At 41.5% G+C, this 24,780-nt stretch overlaps 1 protein-coding gene across 1 annotated transcript in view; it reads right to left on the bottom strand.

Moving 5' to 3' along the window:
• The window catches only part of grm3 (glutamate receptor, metabotropic 3), an 81,397-nt gene extending 78,169 nt beyond the window's left edge, over window positions 1–3,228 (bottom strand). Inside the window, exon 1 of the mRNA XM_060923642.1 lies at window positions 2,773–3,228. Within this exon, the coding sequence (XP_060779625.1) occupies window positions 2,773–3,228 (456 nt within the window). The remainder of the gene's footprint in view (window positions 1–2,772) is intronic.
• Between the last annotated feature and the right edge of the window lie 21,552 nt (window positions 3,229–24,780).

Here is a 24,780-nt window from a genome sequence, read left to right as displayed (position 1 = left end):
CCAAGTGACTATCAAGTCACATATCTACGCCGACTCACATAAAATACTTTGCTTTGAAATAGATAAAATAAACTACAATTCCACCTGATCTTTGAATAGTTTTATATCAAACTTCATAGCATCTTTAGTGTTTTTAGGAACAGCATTTTCTTTCATAATTTGTAATTCTTCCTCACTTATGGTGACAAAGTAGCCCGGGAAATCCCATGCTGCTTTGCACAATCGTTCCGATCTGAAAAGACAGCATGGAAACTATGGACTAAAGGCTCGCCTGAGTTAGGGAGCCAATCAGAGAGTGGGGAGGGGTGGAAAGACGGTGACGCGTACTACTCGACAAACGGAAGCTTGTAGTTTATTTGGGACTGTTTACGGATCACATTTAACATGGCGGCGAGCGATACGAACCAAACTTTCGATCAAGCTTTAGACACTGTTCTGAATAGTTTAGAGCGAAAGTTTGTTTTAAAAAAATAACAGCGTTTGGCGTTACAGTCTTTCTTCGCCTCTTCGTCTTCTTCGTCGCTCTAACCACGTCACCGGGTACAACTGCCATGATTTGGCGTATACGTAGCCCATGGCCAATGATAGACATTCGCAACGTCCAATAAACAGCCGTTGACAATCGTAAACCACACCTCCCCTACGAGAAATTCAATAGGCGGATTCCAGACCATATTTCACTTGTGATATGGTCTGGTGTTAACCAGACTAGTGACAAAGCGATTGGCCGCCATTTTGCCGAGTCGCTCGAGGTGATTATTTAACAGTTATTCCAGGAAATCAAGTTGCACATGAACTGATAGCCAATGAGGTGCGTAGCACTGAGTTGGCTATAAACCATGTACGACGAGATTGAGTGGAATAACTGTTTTATTCTATCCATATTCACTGGATGTTGAGAAACAGAGAATTTTTTGTTAGTTTTGCAAATTCAGTAAATAAAAACTTTATAGTGTCTTGCAAAAGTATTCATCCCCCTTTGTGTTTGTCATGTTTTGTTGCATTACAAGCTGGAATTAAAATGGATTTTTGGAGGTTAGCACCATTTTGATTTACACAACATGCCTACAGCTTTAAAGGTGCAAACTGTTTTTTTTTTATTGTGACACAAACAATCATTAAGATGAAAAAACAGAAATCTGGAGTGTGCATAGGTATTCACCCCCTTTCGTATGAAACCCCTAAATAAGAGCTGCTCCAACCAATTCACTTCATAAGTCACATAATTAGTTGATTAAAATCCACCTGTGTTCAATCAAAGCGTCACATGATCTGTCACATGATGTCTGTATAAATCACCCTGTTCTGGAAGGACCCTGACTCTGCAACACGACTAAGCAAGCAACATGAAAACCAAGGAGCCTCCAAACAGATCAGAGACAAAGTTGTGGAGAAGTATAGATCAGGGTTGAGTTATAAAAAATATCCCAAACTTTGAATATCCCAGGGAGCGCCATTAAATCTATTATAGCAAAATGGAAAGAATATGTCACCACTACAAACCTGACAAGAGAAGGCCGCCCACCAAAACTCACAGACCGGACAAGGAGGGCATTAATCAGAGATGCAACAAAGACACCAAAGATAACACTGAAGGAGCTGCAAAGATCCACAGCGGAGATGGGAGTATCTGTCCATAGGACCACTTTAAGCTGTACACTTCACAGAGTGGGGATTTCTAGAAGAGTGGCCAGAAAAAAGCCATTGCTTAAGAAAACACGTTTGGAGTTTGCCCAACTGCATGTGGCAGACTCCCCAAACACATGGAAGAAGATTCTCTGGTCAAATGAGACAAAAATTGAACTTTTTGGCCATCATGGGAAATGCCATGTGTGGCACAAACCCAACACCCTGAGAACACCATTCCTGCAGTGAAGCATGGTGGTGGCAGCATCATGCTGTGGGGATATTTTTCATCTGCAGGGACAAGAAAGCTGGTCAGAACTTTAACGATGAGTTCTCACTCAAAAAATATGCCAAAAAAATATTTTTCCCCAATTAAAATGTCAGATGACCAATCAACATATAAATCTGGAATGACTAACAGTTGTGGAAGTGAACTAATACCCCCTGGAAGCCCTTCCTACTTCCTCCCATATCACATTAGTAAAGTTCAATGCTCTCATCTCCACTCTGTTTTCCTAATTTGCAACGTTTGTGCATTCTGTCAAGGTAAATGGAGACTGTTTCAAGTTCATTAATGTGAAATAAAATCTATCAGTGTATGTTTGACTTATCTGACATTAGACGGGTATATAGTTAACATCAGTTATCTATATGGCTAAATGCAACACTGCACAACGAGAGAGATTACACTCAAAAGTGGGCGGAGTTTTCCACTGATGTGCAAAGTCATGAATTTGCAGGTAGCCTGTACCATAAGCCAACAGGATGGAATGAATCTTTGCTTTAATTAGATATTTAATGGGGCATAACATTTTCATCTGCAGATGGATCATAATGCAAAGCATGAATGAACATGACTTGCCTAACTTTTTTAGACTACGATACAATGTGTATAGTGTTAACATCTACAGTGCATTAGATCATATTTGCATGCATTTTGTGCTCAATAATTATTAAATTTATCATACTAACTTTTTTTTTTATCACCAAATGGAGCTTTACTTGCTTACCTAACTTGTAAAGAAGTTAAGGGTCAAAGTTTACACTCAGTCACTGTATACCAGCTCTAAATCAGTTGGAGGTTGAAGACCTTCTTCAAGGACCCAAACAGAAACCATTTCCCAGACTCAGCAGCTCAGCACTAACCTGTATGGAGACGCTGCTGTAGGAACCTCCGATAACTCCAGCAATAGCCAACGGGCTGTCCTCCTGAAATGCATACGAACCATCAGGACAGATAAACTCAGTGTCGTCCACCTTGGTCAGTGATGCTCTGACGAACTCTAGTGCTTGCTCTAGTGCATATGTATCCCTGGAGCACGTGTCTAGTATGTGGACACCCAGTGAGACACCAGGCAGCAGGCTCATATCTTGGTTGATCTGGTCTATGGCAAAGAGCATGGCTTCCAAACGTTGAATGCCCCGGTCCTCATTGATGCGCCCACACTCATCCATGCCCTGGCCTTTCTCGTGTATTGGAAAAAGGCCTCCAAGAACCAGGTCTCCATCTATTTTAATTTCCCGGCGTGGAGAGTCACCACTGGACAGCAAGACTCCAGCTCCTAGCAGCACAAGCAACAGGGCTCGAACTGCAGATGACATGGTTACACAGAGACAAAGCGAGAGCATGCAAGCAGTTTAATGGTTTATGAGGGAGTGTCAGAGGCACGGGAGAGCCATGAACTGGACACAGGGAATGGTGTATGATCACACATGAAGATACTCTAATGAGGAGTCAGCTTAGGACCTAGAGAGAGAGAGAGAGAGAGAAATATTAAAAATAGACAGGCATTTGCGTGTAAGATGAAAGGTGCACACACACACCATCAAACATCCTACCCTTATTTTTGAAAAGTCAGAACAGATACACTAAGATGAAGAAACATACAAACATATAAATCAATAAGCGCACAGCATCTAAGAGAAGGCAAAAATACAACACTAGAATGAAAAATCTTGAATGAATACAATATAAAGTGAATTGTAGCAGCATATACAATCCATCACTGGTGGACAAGTTGGAAAACAAAACATCACTCAATAAAACTTTACACAACAAATCTATTCTATTCTTATTGCAGAACGTCAGGACTTCTTCTCAAAGGTAAACAATTTGTCCCAGTTATCCCGAAAATACAGTCGCCAAAAGTCTGAGAGCGCTACCAAAAATGAAAATTATATCTTGTACACTGTAAAAAAGAATAGTTGATAATACTTGAAATTTCAAGGCAACAGTCTGCATTAATAATTTTATGTTTTGCCAACGATGTGCCCATGATAATCCAAACTATGATAACACTGTTATCTTTATTAAGAATTCTTAATTAAGTCAATTTTCAATTCCTCATTCTGCCAACATAGATTTCTCTTTTTGCTGAACAGTGGCATTCACAGTAGTACAAAAAGGCAATTGAGGTTATCACAATTTTTTGGGGGGCTTTTTTCACCTTTATTTGGATAGGACAGTGTAGAGACAGGAAATGAGCAGGAGAGAGAGAGAGAGAGAGATCAGGAAATGACCTCAGGTCGGAATCAAACCCAGGCCCCCGGATTTATGGTATGGTGCCTTATCCACCTGAGCCACAACAACATGAACTTCAACTGGAGAGAGAACCACATTGCCCAGCCCTTGCATTTGGGAGAGGAAACCACGTGTCTTGGTCATTCAGAGCATGCGCTGAATAAACACCTGTGACAATTATGTATTTTCAATTCAGATTATTCACTATTGTATATTTACACATCATTGAGGTGCACCCTATCAGTTTGATGTGGATTTTTCTTGATGTGGATAATTCTAAAAAATAGAATTATGCTTTGTTCAAGTAATTCCATATTCACAATTGAATGGACAAGAAAATATGAATAATTATTAACGAACAGAAAAATCCACATCAAACTGATAGGGTGCACCTCAATGATGTGTAAATATGCAATAGTGAATAATCTGAATTGAAAATACATAATTGCCACAGGTGTTTATTCAGCGCATGCTCTTAATGACCAAGACACGGGGTTTCCTCTCCCAAATGCAAGGGCTGGGCAATGTGGTTCTCTCTCCAGTTGAAGATCATGTTGTTGTGGCTCAGGTGGATAAGGTGCCATACCATAAGTCCGGGGACCCGGGTTTGATTCCGACCTGAGGTCATTTCCCTCTCTCTCTCCCGCTCATTTCCTGTCTCTACACTGTCCTATCCAAATAAAGGTAAAAAAAAAAGCCCCCCCCAAAAATTGTGAGAACCTCAATTGCCTTTTTGTACTACTGTGAATGCCACTGTTCAGCAAAAAGAGAAATCTATGTTGGCAGAATGAGGAATTGAAATTGACTTAATTAAGAATTCTTAATAAAGATAACAGTGTTATCATAGTTTGGATTATCATGGGCATACATCGTTGGCAAAACATAAAATTCTTAATGCAGACTGTTGCCTTGAAATTTCAAGTATTCTCGACTATTCTTTTTTTACAGTGTACTCTTTAATAATTTAGGGCGGCACGGTGGTGTAGTGGTTAGCACTGTCGCCTCACAGCAAGAAGGTTCTGGGTTCGAGCCCAGTGGCTGACGAGGGCCTTTCTGTGTGGAGTTTGCATGTTCTCCCCGTGTCTGCGTGGATTTCGTCCAGGTGCTCCAGTTTCCCCCACAGTCCAAAGACTTGCAGGTTAGGCTAATTGGTGGCTCTAAATTGACTGTGAATGGATGTTTGTCTCTGTGTGTCAGCCCTACGATGATCTGGTGACTTGTCCAGGGTGTACCTCGCCCATTGTCAGCTGGGATAGGCTCCAGCTTGCCTGCGACCCTACACAGGGTAAGCGGTTACATATAATGGATGGATGGACTCTTTTCTAATTTAATACAATAATTTTCATTGCAAATTATATTAGTAAGAATAACAGGTGAAAAGTAGAAGCTTTGAAATATTTACATGAATTTTGGAGTTTCTTAGTATACGGTTTGTTCCCTTTTTTGCTTTAATGACAGTTTAATGACAGACTCAAACTGGCACGGACTCCACTGGTTTGTGGAAAACCTGATGATCCATCTCATCTCATCTCATTATCTCTAGCCGCTTTATCTTGTTCTACAGGGTCGCAGGCAAGCTGGAGCCTATCCCAGCTGTCTACGGGCGAAAGGCGGGGTACACCCTGGACAAGTCGCCAGGTCATCACAGGGCTGACACATAGACACAGACAACCATTCACACTCACACCTACGGTCAATTTAGAGTCACCAGTTAACCTAACCTGCATGTCTTTGGACTGTGGGGGAAACCGGAGCACCCAGAGGAAACCCACGCGGACACGGGGAGAACATGCAAACTCCACACGGAAAGGCCTTCGCTGGCCACGGGGCTCGAACCCGGACCTTCTTGTTGTGAGGCGACAGCGCTAACCACTACACCACCGTGCCGCCCCGGAAAGGTCGAAATGTTTAAGAAATTGAACATTTACTTTCTTTGTTTTAAATATTTCAAAATTCTAAAGTTTTCTGTTTATTTCAAATTTTAAATAAAAAAAATCCCAGATTTGCAATGTGGTCTCAGACCTTTGTACCCCACTGTATTTCTACTCACGACTTGTACTGGTTTTCTTCTTCTTCTCCTTCTTCTTTTCTCCCTAAATTTCTCCCTAATTTAGATATGGCCAATTACCACCCACCACACAGGACTCCCTTATCACATGACAACGACCAACCAGGGGTTGTAAAAGTCATCATATGCTTCCTCAGAGGCATGTTATGCCAGCCGACTGCATCTTTCTGAACTGCTGTTTAAGCACTTCTGTATGCATGAGCTCACAGATACTCGTGATTGGTTAGCATCACTGTAAATGACTGTAATTTTTACAGGGGGAAAAAAAAGCCACCTAGAGGGTACCCCTCCCTCCCTGAGAGCACCAGCCTATTTTGTTCTCCGAGGCTCCTGACCACAGACAGCTCTGGCATTATCGGGATTTGAACTAGCGAGCTCTGGATGATGTGGTGAACGCCCTATGCACAAATCAGAATATACTCAAATTCAGGGCAAAAACATGAAAACCTTAAGATTATTAAATAAATCATGTCACAATGGTGATGATAATAATAATAATATCGTAAAACATATCAGTAGGTGGATTTGTGGTTCGAAATTGACCTTAGGTCTGAATGACTGTGTGTCAGTGTGTGTGCGTGTACACTGCCCTACGACAGAACGCTGTCCAATCGTGGGTGTATTACGGCCTCATGCCCAGTGCTCCCGGGATAGGTTATAAAACCTCCGTGACCCTGACCAGAACAAAGCAGTTACTGAAGAAGGATGAATGAAATGTATCACTTCGGTCTGGCCAACTGTTAACTGCTGTGTATTAAAAATCATACGAAAATAGTCCTGATACACAGCATGCTAAAATGCTAACACTGACAAACAAGAAATAAGAAAACTTAAAGTGCCAGTGAAATCAAAATAAGTGTTTCAGAGCGGTTTGTCCCTCTTCCTTAGTGTTATGGACACCTATGTGACAGTTTATCTAGACAAAAAACAACAAAATAGTTTTGGAGAAATTTTTGATTTAATTTTATAATTTGTCTTGAACTATATGTCTTGCTCTGCAGTTGCAACTCTTTAGCTTGTTAGCAGCAGTAGCACTTTGGAATTTGCTACTAGCAGTAGCAGTTTGTTAGCAGCATTCGCAGTTTGTTAGCTAATTAGCAGCAATAGCAATTTGTTAGCTCATTGGCAGCATTAGCAGTTTGTTAGTTTGTTAGCAGAATTAGCAGTTTATTAGCTCATTAACAACAGTAGCAGTTTGTTAGCTCATTAACAACAGTAGCAGTTTGTTAGCTCATTGGCAGCAGTAGCAGGTTTTTTTTTTTTAGTTTGTTAGCAGCATTAGCAGTTTATTAGCTCATTAACAACAGTACCAGTTTGTTAGTTTGTTAGCAGCAGTAGCAGTTTGTTAACTCATTTACAGCATTAGCAGTTTGTTAGCTCATAAGCATTAGCAGTTTGTTAGCTCATTAACAACAATATGTTTGTTAGCAGCATTAGCAGTTTGTTAGCTCATTAACAAGAGTAGCAATTTGTTAGCAGCAGTAGCAATTTGTTATTTATTTTTAATTTTTTTTGCAGCATTAGCAGTTTGTTAGCTCTTTAGCAGCAGTAGCAGTTTGTTAGTTTGTTAGCAGCATTAGCAGTTTGTTAACTAATTAGCAGCAATAGCAGTTTGTTAGCTCATTGGCAGCAGTAGCAGGTTTTTTTTTAGTTTGTTAGCAGCATTAGCAGTTTGTTAGCTCATTTACAGCATTAGCAGTTTGTTAGCTCATTAACAACAGTACCAGTTTGTTAGCATCAGTAGCCGTTTATTAGCTCATTTACAGTATTAGCAGTTTGTTAGCTCATTAACAACAGTACCAGTTTGTTAGCAGTTTGTTAGCTCATTAACAACAGGAGCAGTTTGTTAGAAGCATTAGCAGTTTGTTAGCTCATTAACAACAGGAGCAGTTTGTTAGCAGCATTAGCAGTTTGCTAACTCATTAAAAACAGGAGCAGTTTGTTAGCTCATTTACAGCATTAGCAGTTTGTTAGCTCATTAACAACATTAGAAGTTTGTTAGTTTGTTAGCAGCATTAGCAGTTTGTTAGCTCATTAACAACAGGAGCAGTTTGTTAGTAGCATTAGCAGTTTGTTAGCTCATTAACAACAGGAGCAGTTTGTTAGTAGCATTAGCAGTTTGCTAGCTCATTAACAACAGGAACAGTTTGTTAGTAGCATTAGCAGTTTGTTAGCTCATTAACAACAGGAGCAGTTTGTTAGCTCAAACTGCATTAGCAGTTTGTTAGCTCATTAACAATAATAGAAGTTTGTTAGTTTGTTAGCAGCATTAGCAGTTTGTTAGCTCATTAACAACAGGAGCAGTTTGTTAGAAGCATTAGCAGTTTGCTAACTCATTAACAACAGGAGCAGTTTGTTAGCTCAAACTGCATTAGCAGTTTGTTAGCTCATTAACAATAATAGAAGTTTGTTAGCAGCATTAGCAGTTTGTTAGCTCATTAACAACAGGAGCAGTTTGTTAGTAGCATTAGCAGTTTGTTAGCTCATTAACAACAGGAGCAGTTTGTTAGTGGCATTAGCAGTTTGTTAGCTCATTAACAACAGTAGCAGTTTGTTAGCTCATTTACAGCATTAGCAGTTTGTTAGCTCATTAACAACAATAGAAGTTTGTTAGTTTGTTAGTAGCATTAGCAGTTTGTTAGCTCATTAACAAGAGTAGCAATTTGTGAGTTTGTTAGCAGCAGTAGCAATTTGTTAGTTTTTTTTGCAGCATTAGCAGTTTGTTAGCTCTTTAGCAGCAGTAGCAGTTTGTTAGTTTGTTAGCAGCATTAGCAGTTTGTTAGCTCATTGGCAGCAGTAGCAGTTTGTTAGCAGCATTAGCAGTTTGTTAGCTCATTAACAACAGTAGCAGTTTGTTAGCAGCAGTAGCAGTTTATTAGCTCATTTACAGCATTAGCAGTTTGTTAGCTCATTAACAACAGTAGCAGTTTGTTAGCAGCATTAGCAGTTGACAAAAGCTCTATTTAAAGCTCTTTATTCTCTGTATTTTGCAAGTTCACGAAGCTATTGTCAGTTTTGCTTATAGATTTGCGAGGAGTATTGAGTAGCTTGAATTCTATTGGTTGTTGTTAATTGGGAGTAAATATGTCAACATTATGTAAACCACTTCAGAAGGACTTTAAGGTTCTCTCTCTCTCTCTCTCTCTCTCTCTCTCTCTCTATATATATATATATATATATATATATATATATACACACACACACACCACACACCACACACACAGAGAGAGTATTATATAAAATAGGACTATATGAATTGATCTGGCTATAGATAGAGTTATTACAGTAGCCAAACAGATGTAGTACATTTAATGAAACCTTTGGGCCTTAATTAACTAAACTTTGTTTTAGTCACATTTCCATATTAACAGCTAATAACATAAATTGATATGTACCGCTGATACATTACTGTCATTCATGAAAAAAAAAATTAAAACTCCCTACCTTAATAAATCAGTTTAACCCCAGTTTTGCCAATTTTTTTGAAGGAAAATTAGTGAAAGCAAGCTAAAAATGCAAGAAGTTGCTCGGTGACTTGTATATTAGTTATTTCTCATGACCAATGGCATATTACATTTCAAATAAGGGTACATAAAGAAGGAAGACATGTTTCTTTCATGGAAGGAAGAAAAGTTATTTCTTATAGAAAGAAGCAATCTTTTTTCTTCATGGCACTATGAACGCATTTACAGGATACTAAACTGTCTATCAAGAACACAGACATAACGAAGCAGTGACAGTGAGTAGCCATGAAGGAAAATGTTTACTCCATTGTACTGCTTATAAAATGTAATATTAGAATAGGAAAAGAGAGTTTAAAAGTAAGAACAAAGAGGCAAGTGGGTGGGACAAACAGTGGTGATCAGTGATTGGTCATGGGTAATTGTTTTGTTGACAAAATTTGCTATGTTTGTACTATTAGTATTTTTTTAAATTATATTTTACATTTTACTGTAGTAGGGGCGGCACGGTGGTACAGTGGTTACTCACAGCAAGAAGGTTCTGGGTTTGAGCCCAGTGCCCAATGGGGGACTTTCTGTGCGGAGTTTGCACGTTCTCCCCGTGTCTGCATGGGTTTCCTCCGGGTGCTCTGGTTTCCCCCACAGTCCAAAGACATGCAGGTTAGGCTACTTGGAGGCTCTAAATAGACCGTAAATGGTTGTGTGTCTCTATGTATCAGTCCTGCAATGACCTGGCAACTTGTCCGGGGTGTACGCCGCCTCTCGCCCATAGTCAGCTGGGATAGGCTCCAGCTTGTCCGTGACCCTGCACAGGATAAGCACTGTAGTACTTTTACTGTAGTACTTTTACATTTTATGTTTAATTTATTATATGTATCTGATAAATATGTATCCTGTTTTCATTTTTTAATATAATTTTTCCACTAAATTATATTTAATTCATTGGTTAATCGATCCATTCAAGGTTTTATTTATTCCCTTTTAACTGTGGTGACTCAGTGTTGTATAAATAAATAATTAAAATCTATAGAACCTTTCATTCAGGATGCTCTAGCGTTGTAACTAATGGCTTAAATCTGTGCTTGCTGTTCCACTCCTGCTGATTAGATGCTGAAGCTGCTCAGATGATATCTAAGCCTGTGTTTTGATCTCGGAGCTTACAGAAGCTTCTCTAATCTGATTTCTTCTTCCACATTCCCTTGTGGAGGAGGCATTTATGAGCCCCTGCGAGAAGCCAGTTAGGTTTCTGCTGCACTCTGTCAGGCTCACAAAGCCTAAAGGACCACTGTGGAGATGGCTCCGGTGCCAGATAACGGTCATCCCCTGTGATGCTATCTTCAGCATGCTATCCTACACAAACCAAGACACACAAGCCTCTGGTGACTTCACGTTAACAGCAGCTAGCCTTGTTATCTCTGTACCGATTCGGTCTGCCAGCCACAAGCTCCAGCCAAGCTGCCACAGAAGTTCTCACACTGATTGTGTGCAATGCGTTTCAGTGCGTGTCCTTTTGCCTTTCTCTTCCACATTCCCATGAGCGATCAGCAGAAGATGTTAGGGGTGAAATCTTTTGATTTTCGACAGAAACTTGGACTGTTAAAGGGCTGACTGGTGTCATCTTAGCACACTGAGACTGCGGAAGTCTGACTGTTCGAGATGCTGCTCTTTGTTGGTGCCAAAGCTGCCCTGAATATACAAAAAGGGACAGATACTGGTTTCCACTGGAAAAGATATGTTCAAAGCACAAAGCACACTGAATTTGCTGCCTGTGCAGAGAAAACAAAATGCCAGTCAAATTGCACTATTCAGTCTAGTTATAGTGTGTCGGCATGTAAAAGAAAAGCCTAACAGTAACTAAGTTTGTCCGGAATACAGCACACTCTGGTCCTTTCCATATTCTATAAAGTGCAGTGATTAACTGAGGAGTTTAATTGGGTGTATGTGAGTCAGGAAATCACCAGCATGACTGGATTCGAGACGTACAGTAATGTTGAGCATCCTTGTCATAGAGCATCAGTATAAAACTGAGGCTCATGCAAATCACCCACATTTACAACAGTTCTCCAATCCGAAGTTGAGAAGAGTTTGCAAACTTTTGCCAGCAAGCAATCAAATGCTTCCTCGGTCCCTCTCTGAGCCGTGTACGTTTAGCAGTTCCCCTTGGTTAATCGTGTTAATTAGCTTAGTGGGGTGGGTCAGGAGGGGGGTACAGGCTTTTTTGGGTACAGAGAAGCTCTGAATATAATTGGATTTCTGCTTGCAGGCAGTTCCTTAACGCCATGCTTAAATCAAACAGTCAGCTCACAAAATCAATTCCAAACTCAGACGCCAAATCCCCAAGTATTGCCTCTCACCACAGCAACAATGTTCTTTAGCTGCGCTGTTTTGCCTTGAATATTACACTTATTTGTAAAGAGAAAATCCCATTAGATTTGAGGAAAGCAGGAATGGATGATAAACCATTATTATACTTCACTGAATCGCCATCCTTATTCTCACCAAGTCGCAGTATTTAAAAAAAAATTAATTTTATATATATATATATATATATATAGTGTAGTAGCACTGTTGCCTCACAGAAAGAAGGTCCTGGGTTCGAGCCCAGCGGCTAGCGATGGCCTTTCTGTGTGGAGTTTGCATGTTCTCCCCGTGTCCGCGTGGGTTTCCTCCGGGTGCTCCGGTTTCCCCCACAGTCCAAAGACATGCAGGTTAGGTTAACTGGTGACTCTAAATTGACCATAGGTGTGAATGGTTGTCTGTGTCTATGTGTCAGCCCTGTGATGACCTGGCGACTTGTCCAGGGTGTACCCCGCCTTTCGCCCGTAGTCAGCTGGGATAGGCTCCAGCTTGCCTGCGACCCTGTAGAAGGATAAAGCGGCTAGAGATAATGAGATGAGATGAGATATATAGTGTAGTAGCACTGTTGCCTCACAGAAAGAAGGTCCTGGGTTCGAGCCCAGCGGCTAGCGATGGCCTTTCTGTGTGGAGTTTGCATGTTCTCCCCGTGTCCGTGTGGGTTTCCTCTGGGTGCTCCGGTTTCCCCCACAGTCCAAAGACATGCAGGTTAGGTTAACTGGTGACTCTAAATTGACCGTAGGTGTGAACGGTTGTTTGTCTCTATGTGTTGACCCTGTGATAACCTGGCGACTTGTCCAGGGTGTACCCCGCCTCTCACCCATAGTCAGTTGGGATAGGCTCCAGCTTGCCTGCGACTGTGTAGAACAGGATAAGCAGCTACAGATAATGGATGGATATATATTTATTTATTTTTCACTGTTATTCCACAAAATCAAGTCGTACATGTACTGATAGCCAGCGAGGCGCGTAGCACTGAGTTGGCTATAAGTCATGTGCAACAAGATTGAGTGGAATAACTGTTTTATTCTATCCACATTAACTGGATTTTGAGAAACAGAGCATTTTTATTTTTATTTTTTGCAAATTCAATAAATAAAACCTTTACACACAGCATCTGACAAAATCATTTCCGCTTAGAATGTAAACAAACCGGGGAAATGACAGTGGCACTTAGTGAAAAATGCGATAATAATAATTTTTGAAAAATAAAAAAAGATATGTTCTTACCATCAAATACTTTTATTCCATATTTTGTTGCATTTTTTGTATTTTTTGGGGGTCTTCTTCTTCTTCTTAAGGGTTTTTTGGCAGTTGGCAAACCAGCTTAAAGGTGTATTACCGCCACCGACCAGGCTGGAGTGTGGAACAGGAGATATTGGGGGGGGGGAAACTATAATCTTTTAGCTATTTCTGTTTCTTTTAAATACTTGAAAACAATTTCTGGGGTTTTGTGTTCGAGTAGAGTTTTTATTCCATCCTTAGTTGGTTCAGGAACACACTCTGCCATTTTGTTTTTCTCAATTCATGGTATATGAGCTGATAGCCTAGTAGTAGAGTAGCCAGTTATAGCATGTGATTGCTCATATCCAGTGAATGTGGATAGAATAATTTTATATCTCTTTCGGGAGAATACCGAGGCATTCCCAGGCCAGCTGAGAGATGTAATCTCTCCAGCATGTCCTGGGTCTGCCCCAGGATCTCCTTCCAGTGGGGCATGCACAGAAAACTTCCCTTGGGAGGCGTCCAGGGGGCATCCTAATAAGGTGCCCAAACCACCTCAACTGACTCCTTTCGATATGGAGGAGCAGCAGTTCTACTCCGAGTCTCTCCCGAATGACCAAGCTTCTCACCTTGTATCTAAGGGAGAGCCCAGCCACCCTGCGGAGAAAACTCATTTCTACCGCTTGTATCTGCCATCTCATTCTTTCGGTCACTACCCATAGCTCGTGACCATAGGTGAGCATGGGAACGTAGATGGACCAGTAAATTGAGAGCTTTGCCTTTTGGCTCAGCTCTCTCTTTACCACAACAGACCGGTTTAGCGTCCGCATCACTGCTGACGCTGCCCCAATCCTTCTGTCCAACTCCCGCTCCCCCTTACCCTCATTCGTGAACAAAACCCCGAGATACTTAAACTCCTCTACTTTAGGTAGCAACTCCCCCCTGACCTGGAGTCGGCACTCCACCTGTTTCCGGCTGAGCGCCATGGCCATGGACTTGGAGGTGCTGATCCTCATCCCAGCCACTTCACACTCAGCTGCAAACCGTCCCTGTGCATGCTGTAAGTCACAGATTGATGCAGCCAACAGGACCACATCATCCGCAAAAAGCAGAGACGTGATCCTGATGCCACCAAACCAGACACCCTCCGCCCCTTGGCTGCGCCTAGAAATTCTGTCCATAAAAGTTATGAACAGAACCGGTGACAAAGGACAGCCCTGGCGGGTCCAACATGCACCGGGAACAAGTCTGACTTACTGCCAACAATGCAAACCAAACTCCTGCTTCGGTCATACAGGGACCGAATGGCCTGCAGTAGTGGGCTCTGAACCCCATACTCCCGAAGCACCCCCCCACAGGGCACCACGAGTGACACAGTCAAAAGCTTTCTCCAGGTCCACAAAACACATGTAGACCGATTGGGCAAACTCCCATGCACCTTCCAGTACCCTTGCAAGGGTAAAGGGCTGGTCCAGTGTTCCACGACCAGGATGAAAACCGCATTGTTCCTCCTGAATCTGAGGTTCGACTATTGACCGGACTCTCCTCTCCAGCACCCCAGCATAGGCTTTCCCAGGGAGGCTGAGAAGTGTGATCCCCTATTGTTGGAACACACTCTCTGGTCCCCCTTTTTAAAAAGGGGGACCACCACCCCAGTCTGCCAATCCAGAGGCACTGTCCTCGACCTCCATGCAGTGTTGAAGAGGCATGTCAGCCAAGACAGCCCAACAACATCCAGTGCCTTCAGGGACTCAGGACCAATCTCATCCACCCCCGGAGCCTGGCCACCGAGGAGCTTTTTAACCACCTCGGCAACCTCAGCCCCTGTGATAGGTGAGTCCTCCCAAGCACCCTCAGACTCTGCGTCCTCCTCGGACAACATGAAGGTGGGATTGAGGAGATCCTCAAAGTATTCCTTCCACTGTTGGATGATGTCCCCAGTTGAGGTCAACAGCACTCCATCCTCACTGTAAACAGTAGGGACAGAGCACTGTTTTCCTTTCCTGAGCCGCCGGACGGTTTGCCAGAATCTCTTCGAGGCCGATCAAAAGTCACTTTCCATGGCCTCTCCGAACTCCTCCTACACCTGAGTTTTTGCTTCAGTGACTGCCAGAGCCACATTCTGCTTGGCCCGTTGGTATCTGTCAGCTGCCTCTGGAGACCTGTGGGCCAAGCCCGATAGGACTCTTTCTTCAGCTTGATGGCTGCCCTCACCACAGGTGTCCACCAGTTGGTTCGGGTATTACCGCCACGACAGGCACCAACAACCTTGCAGCCACAGCTCTGCACGACCGCCTCAGCAATGGAGGTGCGGGACATGGTCCACTCGGACTCAATGTCCCCATCCTCCCCTGGTATGCAGTTGAAGCTCTGCTGGATGTGACAGTTGAAGATTCGACAGACGGGAGCCTCCGCCAGACGTTCCCAGCATACCCTCACTACTCGTTTGGGCCTGCTCCGTCTGTCTGGCCTCCTATCCCCAACCATCTGATCCAGCTCGCCACCAGGTAGTGATCAGTTGACAGCTCTGTTCCCCTCTTCCCCCGAGTGTCCAAGACATACGGTCGTAGATCAGATGAAACGACTATGAAGTCAATCATCGATCTGTGGCCTAGGGTGTCCTCGTGCCACGTGCACTTATGGACACCCTTATGCTCGAACATGGTGCTTGTTATGGCCAAACCGTGCATGGCACAAAAGTCCAACAACTGAACACCACTCAGGTTCAGATCAGTCAGGCTGTTCCTCCCAATCACACCCCTCCAGGTCTCACTGTCATTGCCCACGTGAGCATTGAAGTCCCCCAGTAAAACAATGGAGTCCTTGAGTGGGGTGCTAGATAGTGCACCACGAGGGCAAGAAGGCCGGGTACTCCGAACTACCATTTGGCGTCTAAGCTCAAATGATAGTCAGCGACCGTTCCCTGACCCGAAGGCGCAGGGAAATGACCCTCTCATTCACTGGGGAGAACTCCGATGTTAACGTGCCAAACTGAGAGGCTACCAATAGCCCCACCCCTGCCCGGCGCTGCTCACCCTTGGCAACTCCAGTATAGAAGAGAGTCCAACCCCTCTCCAGGAAATTGGTTCCAGAGCCCAAGCTATGCGTTGAGGTGAGCCCAACTATATCTAGTCGGTACCGCTCAATCTCACGCACAAGCTCAGACTCCTTTCCCACCAGAGAGGTGACATTCCATGTCCCAAAAGCCAGTTTTGTCAGCCAGGGATCAGTACGCCAGGGCCTCCGACTTTGGCTGCCACCCGATCCACAGTGCACCGGACCCTTACGGCACCTCCTGCGGGTGGTGGGTCCACAGGAGAGTGGTTCTGTGTTGCTCATTCGGGCTGGGCCTGGCCGGGCCCCACGGATATAGGCCCAACCACCAGACGTTCGCTGACGAACCCCTCCCCCAGGCCTGGTTCAAGGTGGGGCCCCGGTATCCCTGGTCCGGGCGAGGGTACTCGGATACCTGTTTTTTCTTTCATAAGGGTCCTTTATATATATATATATATATATATATATATATATATATATATATATATATATATATACAACTTTTTTGAGATGTGTTGTTGTCATGAAATTTAAAATCACCTAATTTTTCTCTTTAAATGATACATTTTCTCAGTTTAGACATTTGATATGTCATCTATGTTCTATTCTGAATAAAATATGGAATTTTGAAACTTCCACATCATTGCATTCCGTTTTTATTTACAATTTGTACTTTGTCCCAACTTTTTTGGAATCGGGGTTGTATAATTTAAAGAGAAAAATTAGGTGATTTTAAATTTCATGACAACAACACATCTCAAAAAAGTTGGGACAAGGCCATGTTTACCACTGTGAGACATCCCCTTTTCTCTTTACAACAGTCTGTAAACGTCTGGGGACTGAGGAGACAAGTTGCTCAAGTTTAGGGATAGGAATGTTAACCCATTCTTGTCTAATGTAGGATTCTAGTTGCTCAACTGTCTTAGGTCTTTTTTGTCGTATCTTCCGTTTTATGATGCGCCAAATGTTTTCTATGGGTGAAAGATCTGGACTGCAGGCTGGCCAGTTCAGTACCCGGACCCTTCTTCTACGCAGCCATGATGCTGTAATTGATGCAGTATGTGGTTTGGCATTGTCATGTTGGAAAATGCAAGGTCTTCCCTGAAAGAGACGTCGTCTGGATGGGAGCATATGTTGCTCTAGAACCTGGATATACCTTTCAGCATTGATGGTGTCTTTCCAGATGTGTAAGCTGCCCATGCCACATGCACTAATGCAACCCCATACCATCAGAGATGCAGGCTTCTGAACTGAGCACTGATAACAACTTGGGTCGTCCTTCTCCTCTTTAGTCCGAATGACACGGCATCCCTGATTTCCATAAAGAACTTCAAATTTTGATTCATCTGACCACAGAACAGTTTTCCACTTTGCCATAGTCCATTTTAAATGAGCCTTGGCCCAGAGAAGACGTCTGCACTTCTGGATCATGTTTAGATACGGCTTCTTCTTTGAACTATAGAGTTTAGTTGGCAACGGCGGATGGCACGGTGAATTGTGTTCACAGATAATGTTCTCTGGAAATAGTCCTGAGCCCATTTTGTGATTTCCAATACAGAAGCATGCCTGTATGTGATGCAGTGCCGTCTAAGGGCCCGAAGATCACGGGCACCCAGTATGGTTTTCCGGCCTTGACCCTTACGCACAGAGATTCTTCCAGATTCTCTGAATCTTTTGATGATATTATGCACTGTAGATGATGATATGTTCAAACTCTTTGCAATTTTACACTGTCAAACTCCTTTCTGATATTTCTCCACTATTTGTCGGCGCAAAATTAGGGGGATTGGTGATCCTCTTCCCATCTTTACTTCTGAGAGCCGCTGCCACTCCAAGATGCTCTTTTTATACCCAGTCATGTTCATGACCTATTGCCCATTGACCTAATGAGTTGCAATTTGGTCCTCCAGCTGTTCCTTTTTTGTACCTTTAACTTTTCCAGCCTCTTATTGCCCCTGTCCCAACTTTTTTGAGATGTGTTGCTGTCATGAAATTTCAAATGAGCCAATATTTGGCATGAAATTTCAAAATGTCTCACTTTCGACATTTGATATGTTGTCTATGTTCTATTGTGAATACAATATCAGTTTTTGAGATTTGTAAATTATTGCATTCTGTTTTTATTTACAATTTGTACTTTGTCCCAACTTTTTTGGAATTGGGGTTGTATATATATATATATATATATATATATATATATATATATATATATATCACGGGCGATTGCTCTAAGACAACGAGAGAGGCTCAGCCTCCTCTAAAAATGACGAACATCGAATCATAGAAATATATGTGCTCAACCCAACTACAGTGCGAAATCATTCCGTTATAACTTTCCCCAGTTCGCCTAATGTGTGCGTGAGTTTTTCCCCCTCGTGACAGCGCGATGCAGCCCAGACTCAGTGCACTTCAATGGCATTGGGAGCTATGCGCTTTCAATCTCAAAAGGCAAGACGGTTATTGGACAAATACTGCGAAAATGCCCCCCCACGGAGTCTCATGGACTCCCAGCCTCAGTGGACTTCAACGGCATTTGGGAGTGATGCGCTTTTCAATCTCAAAATGCAAGATGGTTATTGGACAAATACTGCGAAAATACCCGCCTACGGACTCCGAGCCTCACATGGGAGGGACATGGCAGTTTCCGCGAGGAGACTGGTGATTGGTGAAAGCGGCCGGATATTTTCTTTGATTGACAGCTTGCTTCAAATATAGACAGGCAGCGGTGAATTTCAGTTCAGTCCCATGCGGAATCGGAAGTGCTGTGGTGTATTGTAAGAGATCAGCTTACATTTCGATTTCATTCATTACATACGGTTTCTACCAGCTTTTTTAGTTTGTATATATTTTCATTGTAAATAAAGTGTAAATATAGTGTTGTCAAGTTTGCTATCTTAGTTCCAGAAATTTCATTTATTTGAGTGACTGAACTTGAACTTGAGGGGGCTAGTCAGCTAGCAAGAAAGCTGCACACGGATGCCAAGCATTGCTGATTTAATTTTGGCGAGGCCATTTGCCAGTCTTCCTTTCAAGGAAAAAATTAAAATTAAACAGCAGGGTAGACCAACGCCTCAAATTGACTTGGTGAAAAAGGTAGGGAATAATACTCGTTCCTTTCAGCTCTCCTGGTACGAGAAAGTGAATTGGCTAACAGCAAGTGACCCACATCAACAACAGTAAATAGGCTACTTTAGTAATATGTCATGGATGGACCAAAAATATAGAATCTATTTAAAATGTTTATGCTGAGTATATTATATTGGAATATATATTTCTCTGGATATGAATTAAACACAGCTACAATTTGGAAAACATTTTTAAACAAAAACACAGCTGAGAACATTTCACACTACAGACCTGGATTAAAAGTGAAGGGTTATCAAAATTGTCAATAAAACATTTCTCAGTCAAAATAAGTAAAATATAGGGAAAGTGTCATTGAATGCTGAGGTTCCTGACAAAGAGCTGCTTTCAATAATGATCACTTTTTAAACAACATGCCACAATTTTAAAATATAAAATGTTAAAATATACCCCCCCAACACCACCATCATGTACAGTGGTGCTTGAAAGTTTGTGAACCCTTTAGAATTTTCTATATTTCTGCATAAATATGACCTAAAACATCATCAGATTTTCACACAAGTCCTAAAAGTAGATAAAGAGAACCCAGTTAAACAAATGAGACAAAAATATTATACTTGGTCATTTATTTATTGAGGAAAATGATCCAATATTACATACCTGTGAGTGGCAAAAGTATGTGAACCTCTAGGATTAGCAGTTAAGTTGAAGGTGAAATTAGAGTCAGGTGTTTTCAATCAATGGGATGACAATCAGGTGTGAGTGGGCCCCCTGTTTTATTTAAAGAACAGGGATCTATCAAAGTCTGATCTTCACAACACATGTTTGTGGAAGTGTATCATGGCACGAACAAAGGAGATTTCTGAGGACCTCAGAAAAAGTGTTGTTGATGCTCATCAGACTGGAAAAGGTTACAAAACCATCTCTAAAGAGCTTGGACTCCACCAATCAACAGTCAGACAGATTGTGCACAAATGGAGGAAATTCAAGACCATTGTTACCCTCCTCAGGAGTGGTCGACCAACAAAGATCACTCCAAGAGCAAGGCATGTTGTAGTCGGCGAGATCACAAAGGACCCCAGGGTAACTTCTAAGCAACTGAAGGCCTCTCTCACATTGGCTAATGTTCATGAGTCCACCATCAGGAGAACACTGAACAACAATGGTGTGCATGGCAGGGTTGCAAGGAGAAAGCCACTGCTCTCCAAAAAGAACATTGCTGTTCATCTGCAGTTTGCTAAAGATCACGTGGACAAGCCAGAAGGCTATTGGAAAAATGTTTTGTGGACGGATGAGACCAAAATAGAACTTTCTGGTTTAAATGAGAAGCCTTATGTTTGGAGAAAGGAAAACACTGCATTCCAGCATAAGAACCTTATCCCATCTGTGAAACATGGTGGTGGTAGCATCATGGTTTGTGCCCGTTTTGCTGCATCTGGGCCAGGACGGCTTGCCATCATTGATGGAACAATGAATTCTGAATTATACCAGCGAATTCTAAAGGAAAATGTCAGGACATCTGTCCATGAACTGAATCTCAAAAGAAGGTGGGTCATACAGCAAGACAACGACCCTAAGCACACAAGTCGTTCTACCAAAGAATGGTTAAAGAAGAATAAAGTTAATGTTTTGGAATGGCCAAGTCAAAGTCCTGACCTTAATCCAATCGAAATGTTGTGGAAGGACCTGAAGCGAGCAGTTCATGTGAGGAAACCCACCAACATCCCAGAGTTGAAGCTGTTCTGTATGGAGGAATGGGCTAAAATTCCTCCAAGCCGGTGTGCAGGACTGATCAACAGTTACTGGAAATGTTTAGTTGCAGTTATTGCTGCACAAGGGGGTCACACCATATACTGAAAGCAAAGGTTCACATACTTTTGCCACTCACAGATATGTAATATTGGATCATTTTCCTCAGTAAATAAATGACCAAGTATAATATTTTTGTCTCATTTGTTTAACTGGGTTCTCTTTATTTACTTTTAGGACCTGTGTGAAAATCTGATGATGTTTGAGTTCATATTTATGCAGAAATATAGAACATTCTAAAGGGTTCACAAACTTTCAAGCACCACTGTATATTGGACAGTAGGCTAATGGGCCAAAAGAACCTGTTATTTCACAGTTTGTGACCCTGCCAACAATCAGCCAGATCAGAGGCAAGAGTATGGGCAAAATTGATGTGTTTTTTTCTTTTTTTCTTTTAAAATCTGGAAATATCATAACCGACCAGCCTCCCCTGTTTGAAAGACTACCAGCCACCACTGATTATATATATATATATATATATATATATATATATATATATATATATAAAATTCTGTTTGGGTAACATATTTTAATTAAATAATTCACTCTTAAATAATTCACTAACACCCTAAACTTCCAAAAATCCTATTTGTTTACACTGGATACCTGTTTTCACTCTCTTGTTGCACGAGTGAGTGTGTGTGTGTGTGTGTGTGTGTGTTTTCCTTGTGGGGACCAACCTTATACACACACACACACACAGTCCTGCTCTAATATCAAGTCCCTCTGGCTGCTCTATCAACCCTCTGATCCCACTGTTTTATGCTCTGCAAATATTTAAAACAACCACAACACACACAGTCTAACTACAGTTGATGTTGGATGAAGTCAGTGTAGAGGGAGTGTGTTTCTGATTTTAACAGCCATGGGGGAATGATACGATTAAATATTAACACTACTCTCCTTACTGCACTAAGGCTATTGATCCATAAACAGGACCCCAAGGTAGTGTCGAAAACTAAAAAGGACAGAAAATAAGCAGATGTTGAATATGTGTGACTGTATTACTCAAACTGGAAGGAAGTGACGTTCTGTGGACATGCAGAAAGGAACAGGCGACTTTTTATGCTCATGTGTGCGATTGTTTTTGACTGTTTCAGCATTGATCCTAAATGACATTCAGTTGTATTTAGTTATGGCTGTTTTTATCCCCCGCTCAAACGAAGTTTGACGGGGGATATAGAAACGGGTTCCGTGCATCCGTGCGGCATGTCCGTCCAGTCACGTTTTCATTTCCAGGCCATATCTGTAAAACTACTGAAGATATCTTTATGAAACTTTGTCTACATATCAAGCAACATGTGAACTGGTGCCTTTTGCTATTTTGGATTTTTGAAAAAAAGTATTTTTCAAATTTTTACATACAGAATAGATTTTGACTTAGTTTCTAAGAACAATGTTCATTTCCGGAGCATATATCCAAAACTATTCATGATACGGATTTGAAACTTGGTATACATGTTAACAAGGCGATGTGGATGTGCCTTTTCATGCTAAGAAATTTAAATTTTTTGGAAACAATTTCAGACTTAGTCTCTCAGGTTAGTCTTAGGGGTAAGTTTTGTTTCTGGAGCAGAACTTGAAAACTATGAGTGGTACGGTCTTGAAAGTTGGTATATGTGTTGATTAAGTAATGTCTATGTGCCTTTTGATACTAAGAAATTTGAGAAATTTTAATATATAGCTCACCTGGGCCAAAGGTCCGGTGGGTTTATGCCATGGGCTGCTGAGGTCAGTGTAAAGAGGTAGGGTTGGTTTCCTGCAGCAGAACTTGAAAAATGTGACAATAATATCTTGAAACTTGGTATATAGTTGGTATATAGGGTGGGGGATATAGACGACTGTCTTCTTGTTTTTTTTTTTCAGTGATGAACATAACTGAACACATAACGTACAAATGCAAAATTTAATACATCGTTTCTGTATATACTTTGTAAACGACATTGGATTGCAAGTCCTTGAGTGTGAAATTTACAAAGCACAAAATACAGTGAGTTATATAAAATATAAACATCTATATACAGCACTGTGTAAAAGTCAAAAACACTATTTTTTCTACACACTTTTGTATAGATTTCTATTTTATGACTTCTATGTTATCGAGTCAGTACAACAACATTTTAAAGTTCCAAACGTTTGTTTTCCATCACAAAATTAAATGTTACAGAAAAAAGTTTGGATCTGAGCAGCATATTATATGAGAGCACTTTTCAGATGAAAAAAGAAAACATAATGAAGGTTGCTGGGTTTGGGTACAAAATTAAGACGTAAGTGTGACAGTCAAAGTGTCCAGAAGAACTGTGGCTGGTTCTGTAAGATGCTCAGTAAAATCTAGAGCTCATTTCCTTATAAAACTGCACTCACTGGACCTGAGACTAAAGCAAAGGGTCGTCTCACACCAAATATTGACTTTGTTTCATTTATTATGGCTTACTGCTTACTGTTTATAGTATTTTTTTTAATGTTGACACATTTCATTTCATTATTTTTAAGCCATTGTTGGTCTACAGCATTTCTTTACATGCGCCTAAGACTTTTGCACAGGACTGTATATAAGAACAAAACAGGATGTCCAGTGTTTCCATAGCTACTTATATGCAGTATATCAACGGTACTATATCAGAGTCCTTCCTGCACCATGCATGGCATGTTTGGTGGTGCCAATCTTCGTTTCGTAGCCCTCGGCCTCTCGCCTATATTACATAGCTAGGGTTACAGTGGGGGGCTAGTCTTCTAGTAACCGCGAGAGTTTGACTCCCCACTCACATCTGTATTGCAACATGCCTTGCCAGATGGCAGTAGGTACCATTTTTATGATGGTCTTTGGTATAACCCGACCATGAGTAGGACTCGCGATCTCCCAATTGAGTGGTGGACACGCTAACCACTAGGCCACTCGCCGGTAAAGGTACTATATATGATGTTGCAAAAAATAAAACATGCACAATATACAAAAGGGAAGGTTATTTGTGCCATATGTAAGGAATAAATCATCATGGGACGTGCTGTTAAAGGAAAAAGTGTGATTATTCTCAACAGCATGTAAGTGATTTATGCTACAGCAATTTTTCAACGCTAACAATTTTTCATTTATTAAATAACAAAATATTGTACATTTATCTGTTTGTAGTTACATTTAATGTTATGGTATGTTCACAAAAGACATTAGTTCCTTTACTCAATATAATGTGACATTATATAAGGTTGTAGTCAAGACTGCTATTGTCTCCTTCAATTCAATTCAATTCAATTCAAATTTATTTGTAGAGTGCTTTTAACAGTGGACACTGTCACAAAGCAGCCTTATATTTATTAGTTTGGTCCTGCGTTTCCTTTCCTTTGCAACATAATGTCTTTTCTTCTCGCTTTCCGTTACTGTAGTCGGTCTTTGACATTTAATTTGCACACTCACGTCCTCCATTTTTCTCTCCTGGTTCAAATTTGTATCCCACAATGCCTTGGGTGAACGGGGAAAGCCCACCATGTGATGCATGATGTAGTATCTTGTATTGCGCCATGGTGAAGCAGGAAAAAATAACGGAGAATTTAGGGCCATGTGGCCCTAAATTCATTAATTG

Source organism: Neoarius graeffei, chromosome 6 (genome assembly GCF_027579695.1).
Source record: "Neoarius graeffei isolate fNeoGra1 chromosome 6, fNeoGra1.pri, whole genome shotgun sequence".
NCBI lineage: Eukaryota > Metazoa > Chordata > Actinopteri > Siluriformes > Ariidae > Neoarius > Neoarius graeffei.
This window is presented reverse-complemented; position numbering and strand designations above follow the sequence as displayed.